The sequence below is a fragment of the Mesoplodon bidens genome (assembly GCF_964165515.1).
Source record: "Mesoplodon bidens genome assembly, chromosome: 3".
Lineage (NCBI taxonomy): Eukaryota > Metazoa > Chordata > Mammalia > Artiodactyla > Ziphiidae > Mesoplodon > Mesoplodon bidens.
In genome coordinates this window covers 156,746,310-156,757,110 of record NC_138178.1, presented here as the reverse complement: position 1 = coordinate 156,757,110, position 10,801 = coordinate 156,746,310, and the positions used below count along the sequence as shown (strand labels likewise).

General features: G+C 39.4%; 1 protein-coding gene across 1 annotated transcript in view; it reads left to right on the top strand.

Annotated features, from left to right (window-relative positions):
* Positions 1–214: 214 nt before the first annotated feature.
* Positions 215–10,801, top strand: part of GTF2A1 (general transcription factor IIA subunit 1) — a 45,685-nt gene continuing 35,098 nt past the window's right edge. The window contains exons 1-2 of the mRNA XM_081229458.1: positions 215–671; positions 4,521–4,622. Coding sequence (XP_081085584.1) covers positions 642–671; positions 4,521–4,622 — 132 coding nt within the window. The 5' untranslated portion in view covers positions 215–641. The remainder of the gene's footprint in view (positions 672–4,520; positions 4,623–10,801) is intronic.

Below are 10,801 nucleotides of genomic sequence, written 5' to 3'. Positions count from 1 at the left end.
TGATCACGCGAGACTTGGGGAGACAGCGGTCCAACTTTACTACTTAAGTCCCCGGGCCCTGCCCTCACAACAGCCTCCATTGCGCGTGACGACGCGCGGCGGCCTCCGCCCCGGCGCGCCTGCGCACGCGGCTCTCGCGGTGTCTCGCGCTCAGCCCCACCCACCTCTGCCCCCGCCCCTTCCGCCCCTCCCTCCCCCTCCGCCCTGTCTCTCGGCGGCAGCGGCGGTGGCGGCGGCTCGCGCAGCTTGTTGGCTCACTATATAAAGGGGAGAAGCGGGCGGACCGGACGGCTGGAGCTGCAGCCGGTGGCGGCAGCGGCGGCGCGGGGAGCGGCGACCGGTGGTGGTTTCCCTCCTTGGTGCGGGGTGGGGAGCGGGCAACGCCCCCCAGGACCCCTGAAGGGTCGTGGCCTTTTTTTTTTAAGGGCGATTCTCGAGTTTTTAGCTCCGAGGACTGCTCTCCTCCTCCTCTACCTCCTCTCACCGCTCCCCTCTCCTCCGTCAGGATCCGATTTTGTTTGAAAAATTTTTCCCCCCAATTTTGCGGTGGCTTGGGTCACCGGGTGTTTTTTTTTATTTGTTTGTTTTTGTTTTCATCTTTTCTCGGGGTTGCTCCCCTCTTGTTTGTGTTGTGTGTGGAAATGGCGAACTCGGCAAATACAAACACCGTGGTAAGGACGTGGTTTGGTGGCCGGCGGGGGCTTCGTTCAGGCGGCAGCAACGGCCGGACCGGGCGGGGGCGGGGACGGCCGCGACTCCCGGCCTCGACTCTCCTCAGTCGCCCGCGCGGCCGCCGCCGCCGCTTCCCGCCTCAGGCGGAGCGGGCCGGTGCGCCGGGCGGCGGGCGCGGGGGGGTGCCGAGGCTCGCGGCCGCGGCGGCGGGGAGGGCGGGGGCGCCTGCTGGGCCTGGGGCCGCCGCGGGGCGGTTGGGCCGGGGCGAGCGCGCGGCCCCGGCCCCAGACCCCGGCTGCCAGGAGGGAGGGCGGGAGGGGCGCCGCCGCTTCTCCCCGAAGCGGGCCCGGCCGCGCCGGCTGGAGAAGGCTCCCGGAGCAGCCTCAAAACAAAAACCGTGTTTGGGGAGCTGGGCGAATCCCCAAGACCCACCGCGATCCACTTTAACGCAGTGAAAGGTTAATGGCTACTTTGGGGGTTACTTTGGGCGTTTTGGCGGTTGTGCTTAAAGAGCCTTCAGTGGGGCCATTTTATGTTTAAAAAAAAAAAAAAAAAGGACGAAGGTTGAAAAGCACTTATCTCGGTTCCTTCCGAATCGGTAAAATGGCGAAGGGGAAGCAAAACCCCCATCGTATCTTCGACTAGCAAAAGCACCAAAACAAACAAAGCTTACAGTAGTGGTCAAAGTGCCCCGCTTTCGCCTTGAAATTTGCCTACTACTCACCGTTTGTCCCTTTTTTCTTACTTGCGATCACGTAGGTTTGCAAAAAGCAGTCACATAAATAACCTTTTCAGTCACCAACGCAAAATGTGATCACTAGTCCACCCCACTCTCTTATTTTTATTATGACAATAAAACACTTTTTTGCCCGGTCCCAAATGCAGACAAGCCCACGGCAGCCCGGCTCCGTACCGTTGACGACTCGGGTCGATCCATCATGGCTGCGGCCGCTTACCCTGCTTTTCAGTCCCTGAGCCTTGTGGTCCTCCTCCCTTTGGCTGCCCTGTTTATATAGAGCCATTGCCGCTCTCTAATATAGACTCTGCCAGGATGGGAAGGTGCTTTTCAGGCCTACGTCACCGCCTCTCCATTTAAACACCAGATCCGGCTTTAAATAGTGAGAGCTGCTGAGAGCGGGGCTGGGAGGTGCGTGCTCCCGAGGCGAGAGGCTGGCGCGTGCAGAGCTCAGTTTATTCTTAAGTCCTTTCCGTACACTGTAATTTCGTGCCCAACCGGGTCTGCTTTTAGAGCCCCAAGTTTTTGTTTTCATACAGCAGCTGGGATTTGCGGTCTTTGTTAGGGGAAAACAGACGCCATCCTTTTTTATTTTATTTTTATTTTTTAAAGAGAATTAATTTAAGCTCAGATGTCTAATCGTTCTTGTATTCAGAAGATGCATGCATTATTGTCGGTAATTTTTTTTGAAAAGTTTTCTACATTAATTGTTAGCTGTGGAGGATTTGATATTGGTAGTATTTTGTTTATCACGTATTCAGGAAATGTTAGAAATATAGCTCCTAATATTTCATTATGTTTTCCTATAATATTTGAGATACGAAGCTTTTCAAAGAAATAGTAAGTGCCTAAAGCTTCGACGTAGGACCTATGTCTACAGTACATTTATGGATCGGGGAATTGTGAGTTAATTTGCTTAGTGCAAACTGGGTATTAAAAAATTAAAATTCTAAGTAGACAGTGTTTTTGCTGCATTGGATGTTAATATGATATCCAATATAGAAATTAATCCAACTTATTTTCCAATATTGTACCAGAGACTAACACTTTTGAAAGAAATCCTTTAATTAATCATTAGATAATGGCACTAATGGCCCTTTAATTTACGAGTTTTTAAGTTTGGAATATCTGGTTTTTGAAAACCAGGGCAAACCTAAATTACCGTGTATTTCATAAAAGGCAAAAACTTTGGCTTAAGTACAGTTTAGTATTTTAAATAATAATTAAGAAATTGCTTATTTCAAATGCCTGTGTACTCACATACTTTGAAAAACGTCAGTATTTTGCGCGCTTTTTAACTCTTGAACAATTTTAAATTGCATATACTTCATGAATAATACACATTTCCCTTTCTTTAACTATAGTGCATATGAATCCATTAAGTGGCCAAGTTGTGGGTTAATTAAATTACAAAAGCAAAATCTTAAAGCAAGATTGATTCATTAAGTAGGGAGTGCCAGAAAAAAGCACATTGTACCCATAAATGTGTGGATATATCCAAGCAGAGTATTTTTAGGGATGACTGACTTCAGAAACACCAGAACATCTATTTTGCTGAAAAAATAATTTATATCATCAATTTGAGATTTATACTACCATTTTAAAATTACACTGTATCTTTATAATGCCTTGAGTCATTGGTTTTAAAAAAAACACTTTATAAATGTATTTTTGTAATTCAGTAGTTGAATTGCCATAGATAAGGTGATACCCATAGTCAGATAGACTTTCCTTATGTATAGAATAAGAATGCTAGCATAAGGAGGCACTGTAGAGATGCAGAAATCACATGAATAATTTTAGTTCACAGAGGCAGATTTGGCAAAATAAAAAGCAGGTGAGTGAGTGGAACGGCAAAGGTGAGAACCTAGATACATGAATTGTTTTTCTGGTTGTAATGAAAAGGAACAAATAGTTTTTAATGGTTGAGGTAAATTGTATAGAGGAACTCATTATTTGTATTTCTGGCTGGACAAGGACACATAAGAAGTTTCCCCTGTGATAACAGTATTGCTGGGAGAGATGCTAATGAAACATTTATATCTGTTTGAGTTTCTTATGAGAGCAAACCCTTGGTTTTATTGGGTAAGCAGTAACTTTTAAGCAAGATATAAAACACAAATAATGACAAAGTATTAAAAAGGCTGTTGATCTTAGCTCTGTGTGATAATGGATAAGATTTATAGCAAGGCATCTCTGGTTTTACACTCTGACAAGCAAACTTCCTTTTGTCCATTAAAGATAGGATGTGGGTTGGGCAAATTCTTCCGTCTCTTACCTTTTGGTTTTTAAAAAGTACTTTATACTTTTAAAGTGCTTTCACATCTATTCTCATTTTATTTTTCTGTCAACCTTCTAAAAGCAAGCTTCCCCCCAAGTAATGCCAACAATAATAGTTATAATAATAATAGTTTAAAAATAAATATCGAGGCTGCTTATAATTCTATTCCATAGCATCATCTGGGCAGTAGTAGGAGAGAAATCCTGGAAAAGAGATCATTGTGTCTTGTTCCTCTGAGACTTTGAGACCTGTTATTGTGGTTATATGAACAGCTTGATGGTATAATTTAAAGGTACAGACTGGGTAACAAAAACTGAAATTAGGTGATTTTTAAATTTGAATACTTATTAGGTTGCAGATTATTACCAGGCAAATCACAGGACATAAGTTCCTGTTAAGACAGCGATGACGTTAGGAGATACAACGGGTTAAACCAAGCAAGGAATAATAAAAACCAGACATAGCAACCCATATAACTATATCGTTGGATATAGTCAAAACACATTAAGTGTTTTGACTATAACAACATGGGAAATTACAACTGGAAACTGTATAGACCTTGTATCTTTGATGATCTTCTGTATATGAATTGTATTAAACAGTCGTAAAACCTTTATTAAAATATGCAGTCATCAAATAATTAATTTTAACTAAGGCAAATGATGTTTATGGGAATGGCCATACCTTTAAAGTTATATCTTCTCAAATAAGTTTTAGAGAGTTGGAAAAGGGACTGTTGTATTACATTTGTTTTGAATTTGTGAAAATGTTATATATTTTAATATGTGAAAATAACGTGTTTTTCAGCAGTCTTTTATTTTCCCTTTAAAGCCTAAGTTATACAGATCTGTGATTGAAGATGTAATTAATGATGTGAGAGACATCTTTTTGGATGATGGAGTCGATGAACAAGTTCTGATGGAACTAAAAACTGTGAGTTTGCTGCTTTTTTTTTTTTAAACATTCTCTTCAGTTAGAAACTATACTCTGTAATGTTGCCATATGATGACCGTTTGACTTTGTTGCAGGAAGCAGTATAGTTATGTGAAGAGTGCTGGTTTTGAATCCCAGCTCTACCATCCATTCTTCCTCTCACCTTAGGCAAACTGCTTATATTTCAGTTTCCTTATATGTGAGATGAGAATGTACTTACCTTTTAGGCTTGTTTTGAGGATTTAATGTAATGACTATATAGTGTTTAGCAAAGTGCCTGGCAATAGTATTAGCTATTATTAATGGGCAGTTAATATCCATTTATGTTTTAATTACTTGACATTCCTGCAAGGTTTTTTTTTTCCTTTTTTTGTGGTCTTAATGCACTGGTATTCTAAAATGTATTTATGTTGTGGAGATTACGTGCTTGATAAATTTCACGTTCTGGAGTCCGATTCTCTATGTGGGCCAAATATTTGGTTTATAATGTATTCTAGCTTGGGAGCTGCTTTTCTGCCTCTTCTATTTACTTGGATTTAAGCAGAAATATATAGATACTTTTATTTAGCATTTGTGTTTTCTTGATGCTGTAATGACTCATAAAATCATGGAATATTTTTGCCTTACTGCTCAGAACAGTGGTTCTCAAAATATGGTCAGTGGACTTCCCCACAGGCTCTTTCAGGGGGTCCATGTGGTTGGACAGATGCCCAAGTCTGAATAATTATAGTATGTTTGTCATATTTCCAGTAAAAGTTGTATTCCATGAAAAAAAGTGACCAGTTAAACTTGCAACTCAAATGTACACAAGTGCTTTTCCTTGAGATAACTGTTCCATATGCAGCAGAAGGGCTTTATGCATGCTTCCCATTTTGATGTACCAAATATTAAAGAGATGTTTATGTAAAGGTTGAGATGAGATCATTGTTGATATTAAGACATGCAGTTGTTTGATATTCTATTCATGATATTCTATAATGAAATGTGTTCACATTTGGCATATCTGCATACTTCACTGAACTCGTATTTTCCAAATGACCAATGCATGATGTTGCAAAATCCCTTCAAAGTGAAAGATAAATTAATGGATTCTAATCGAAGAGTTTGAAAAGTTAATTGGTATATGGTTTCAGATTGTACATTGCAGCTAACTGTTAAGAAACCATCACTTAAAATACTTTTTCCTTTCCCAACTACTTAGCTATGAGAAGGCAGATTTTCTTCATATACATCAACGAAAGCAAACTGAACATAGAAGCAGACATGAGAATCCAGTTATTTTCCTTTTAAGCCATTTCTCACGAAATTTTTTTGGACGATATGGTTATTTTCATTGAAAGTATTTATGTTAACATGTAATGGATACGTTTTATTTTATTTTTTTTCTTTACTCCTCTGGATCTTTTTTTTTTTTAATGGAAATGCATTTCTTTTATTTATTTATTTATTTATTTTACTTTTGGCTGTGTTGGGTCTTCGTTTCTGTGCGAGGGCTTTCTCTAGTTGTGGCAAGAGGGGGCCACTCTTCATCATGGTGTGCAGGCCTCTCACTATCGCGGCATCTCTAGTTGCGGAGCACAGGCTCCAGACGCGCAGGCTCAGTAGTTGTGGCTCACGGGCCTAGTTGCTCCGTGGCATGTGGGATCTTCCCAGGCCAGGGCTCGAACCCGTGTCCCCTGCATTAGCAGGCAGATTCTCAACCACTGTGCCACCAGGGAAGCCCACGTTGTTATTTTTAAATGTCAACATTAAAAAACATCTTATTTAAAATTTCATAAAAGTTCATTGAGGTCCTCATTAATTTGTAAAAATGATAAAGGACTCAGACTAAAAAGTTTTAGAACTGCTGGCTTAGAGATTGGGAATTGAGCTCCTTTAGAGCTATGTATAAATAAGTAATCAGTTAATGAATGCTAAGGAACATTTGTTGTGGTTTTATTTATCCATTCAACAGAGGTGTGGAGGCTGCAATTTAGCAACTTACTATTTTAAATAAAGCAAATCTCACCTGTGTTGTGGTGATGAAATATATCTTAGAATGTTGCAGCATCTGTGGGCAGCTTCTATAGAGTTTTCAATATGAATCTGCCCCTTTGAGGAAGGGAAAATATAGGTTTGAATGAGACGAGGAAATATTTATTTACCTTGTGAGAAATGTAATGGTTACTGAAAGTGAAGAGTAGGTATTTAAAAATACAAGTGAAGGAATGCCAACTCTGAGACATGAGTTGGAAGAATAGCAATATAAACTACTCAAACACATAAAGTATCTCAGGGATATGAATAAGAAGAGAATAAACTTACTTTGATTCCTTCATGTTACATGTAATGAATATTTTACAAATATGTTATAGCCTTATAATGGTTGTCCTTGTAGTTCTGTGATCTTATGTAGAAGGTACAGCATTTTTAGGTGCAAAAAATTAGTCCCAAAGGCTTTAATTTGCGGTATGTCAGACTAGTGGTCAATCCAAGTTGTTATCTCCTCTTGCTTTTCACAGAGTCTGTTGATATTTTCCTACTGGTCCCAGTTAGAATCAAGGTGTTCTTTCCAAACAGAATGAGCTATCTTTGAGACCACATAGCTCCACCTGCATTTTTAGTACATAAGACTTTATACATGTATACACATATATACAGATATATGTACATATAATATAGTATAAAAGTAGTATAAAAATAATATCTACGTTTTATAGGTTATGCACTGATTTTTTGTTTAATGCTTAGATTTCTATGACAAAAATTGTGACTTATTCAACTTTGAATCCCCAGCCTCTACCATAATGCCTGGCATATGTGGTTGGCATTCAGTAAATACTTAATTAAACAAATTAATAACATGTTGCTCCAGAATCTAACTGAAAAAAGTAGTTTAATGTTTTTGTTGTTCTTTAAACGGGGCATACTCTTTTATTCTGGGTTGTAGCTGAATTTAAATATAAAACTGTTAGACTGAAATGAGTTTGTTATTTTAATTCTCTGCACTAAATTTCTTCAGGATCTCATTAGAATTTCCAGAATGTGCCCTAGTTTTAACAGTCTGACAGCCAGCCAGCATTATGCAGTAGAACTTTCTGTGGTGATGAAAATGTTCTATATCTGTGCTCTCCAGTATGGTAACCACTAGCCACATGTGGCTATTAAACACTTGAAATATGGTTAGTGGAACTGAAGAACTGAATTTTTATTTAATTATAATTAATTTCACTTTAAATCACCATGTGTGGCTAGTGGCTACTGTATTAGACCTTGTCAGTTTGGATATTCTTGCTAATGAAAACTAACAATATTTCATATTTTAAGGTTTATAAAGGACTCTGTCATTAGTTCTGTCCCCTTTCTCACCATTTTATAGTGTTTTACAAACTTTTATCAAAAGCTTCCATACGGCTGTGCAGGATACAGTGGTGTATTAGATTATGAATTAAGATGAGTAGTGAGAGTGCCTGTAATTTGAAGTTTAATTAGATAATTCAGGAAGGGACCTTCTACATTGAAAAAATTCAACCTGATTTTTGAGGTTATCTGTTAACACTGTGGGTCTCCTTTAATGTATGAACTGTGGGAGATAGAAAAGATGCATAAAGCATAATGTTGGTTTTCTTGCTTTTTTCTCTAATTGAAGTGTAATTGACCTACAACACTGTATTAGTTCTAGGTGCACAACATAGTGATTCAGGATTTCTATACATTAGAAAATGATCACCACTTGATTTTCAATAAAGCTATATTTGAATGTAAATTGTGTTTTAGATTGGTAAATGACTATGGGTGGAAATGACAGTCTAGAAGTCCTCTTCAAAGTAAGTGATAAAATTATCCTGATTTCTAAACTGTCAGACCCACCCCTATCCAAATAGCAAGTACAATGGGAGAGAGAAAACATGGCCTCTCAATAAAACAAAGTGAGAAGAATTCCTCATTTGGAGACAAATCTGAAGAAGTTAATCTGCCCCTAGATCTGTCTCATCCTTGGCACTACTGACATTTTGGACCTGTTAATTCTTTGTTGTAGAAGGCTAGTTATCGTAGGATATTAGCAGTATAACTGATCTCTGCCCACTAGATGCCAGTAGCACCCCTTAGTTCTGACAACCAAAAATATCTCTAGACACTGCCAGATGTCCCCGGGGCAGAAGGGGAAAAATCCCCCTGATTGAGAACCACTATTCTAAATATACTCTAGTTGTATATAAATACTTGAACCATTAGTTGTATGATGATCTACTGTTCTACATCATTTGGCCTTGGGGAAAGCTCTGTTCCCCAACATCATTTCTAAAGAGCCCAAAAATTCAATTGTCTTATGTTTTATCCAGGATCTAGTTGTTTTTGTGAGAGTAGGAGAATCCTTTAGAATTTCTAGCCCAGCATACTGCCAGGCAGCAGTAGATCTGGTAACGTTTTATAGATCAAAAAATGGAATAAATATGCTTTGACAGATCATTTAGCAAGTGGTAGAGACTTGAAGCTAAGCCTTTTGTCTCCAGATAAGGAAGGTACCAGAGTTGTGGCTAGACCTGCTCTGATAGCAGCAGTACAGTTTAGAGATTAGAACTTCGGACCAGTGCTGGGATTATGGTGAGGCAAGTGAGGGCCTAGAGTCCAAAATTTAAACTTTAAATTTAAAATTTAAAGGACATTTACTCTTCACTCTCAGGGTCCAGCCCTGTTGAGTCAGATTGCCTGGACTGTACGATGGTTTTGCCTGCTGTTAGTTGGTGATCTTGGATAAGGTACCTAACTTCTCGTTCCTCGGGTTCTTTTTCTGTAAAAAGGAGATAATAATGTCTATTTTAAAGAATTTTTGTGAAAAACGAGTGTACACAGAAAGTACTTAAGTGCACGTTAAGAATTCAGTGTTAGTCTAGTAAACGTGATGGGCATAACATGATGCATATCCAAAATATTTTGGGAACAGAAAATGAATTTTCTCCAAGTCTAATTCCGGAGACCTGGCAAAGATTGTTGAAATAGGACTGCCAGAAACAATAGCTATAGTGTTGGGGGGAAAAAGTACTATAAAAATGTGGAGAAAAGAGTTCTTCCTGGGCTTCCCTGGTGGCGCAGTGGTTGGGAGTGCGCCTGCTGATGTAGGGGACGCGGGTTCTTGCCCTGGTCCGGGAGGATTCCACGTGCCAGCGGAGTGGCTGGGCCCGTGGGCCACGGCCGCTGGGCCTGTGCGTCCGGAGCCTGTGCTCCGCAACGGGAGAGGCCACAACAGTGAGAGGCCCGCGTACCACACACACACACACACAAAAGAGTTCTTCCTATTTTCTAAGGTAGCTAAATAAATAAATAAATAAATAAATAAATAAAAATTCAGTATTCTTGGTAGTCTTCAGGGGTATTAATATGATTACTGTTGCCAAAACAGTATTACATTATTTTAAACAGATGATATTTTAAAAATAAAATATTTTGATAAATAAAATTATTTTAAAATGAAATTGGAGAGAAACAGAAAACATGCAACTAATTTGAACGTTACATTATTTGATATTATAAGTGTAATGCCAAATATTTGTATGGTATTATTATTGTATTTTTCACATTACCTAGAACAGTATTTGGTACTTAGTAAATATGGATTCTCAGTGGCCCACTACTCCAGCATCCCCTTGCTCCCCCAGAAGCAGTTTGAAATGTGTGGTTCCATGTTTGCTTGTTACAATGACTAATGGGCATCTTTGGCATTTAGTAGGCTAGAGGAGTGTTGTATTTCATGTACACTTCCTGTGGTAATACCCTGTAAATAAAGAGTTATTCTGCCTAAAATGTTGGTAGCATCTTTATAGAGAAACTACCTTAGAAAACAAGTTCGTTTTCCATTCTCTTTGAAATTAATATTAAATTTCTGATAAGTTCTTAGTCATTTTGTTAGGTTATGAATAAGACATAGTCTCTACCCTGAAGGAGTTCATACTTTAATAGAGAAGGTAGACTTAGTGTGAAAGTGTACCAATAGAAATATCTCTAAGGTATAGAGGCAGTGAGCGATTTCTTTACGGCTGTGTGACTTTGCATTTGCATTTTTTGGGGAATTGTGTGGGAAGACTGTCAGTCATAAGGAGTAGTTTACGAAAGTTTAGACAGGACGTATGTATGCTATATTCAGGGAACTGCAGGTAGTTTGGAAAATAGAGTGCAAGTTATAGTAGCATTTGTAGAAGTTA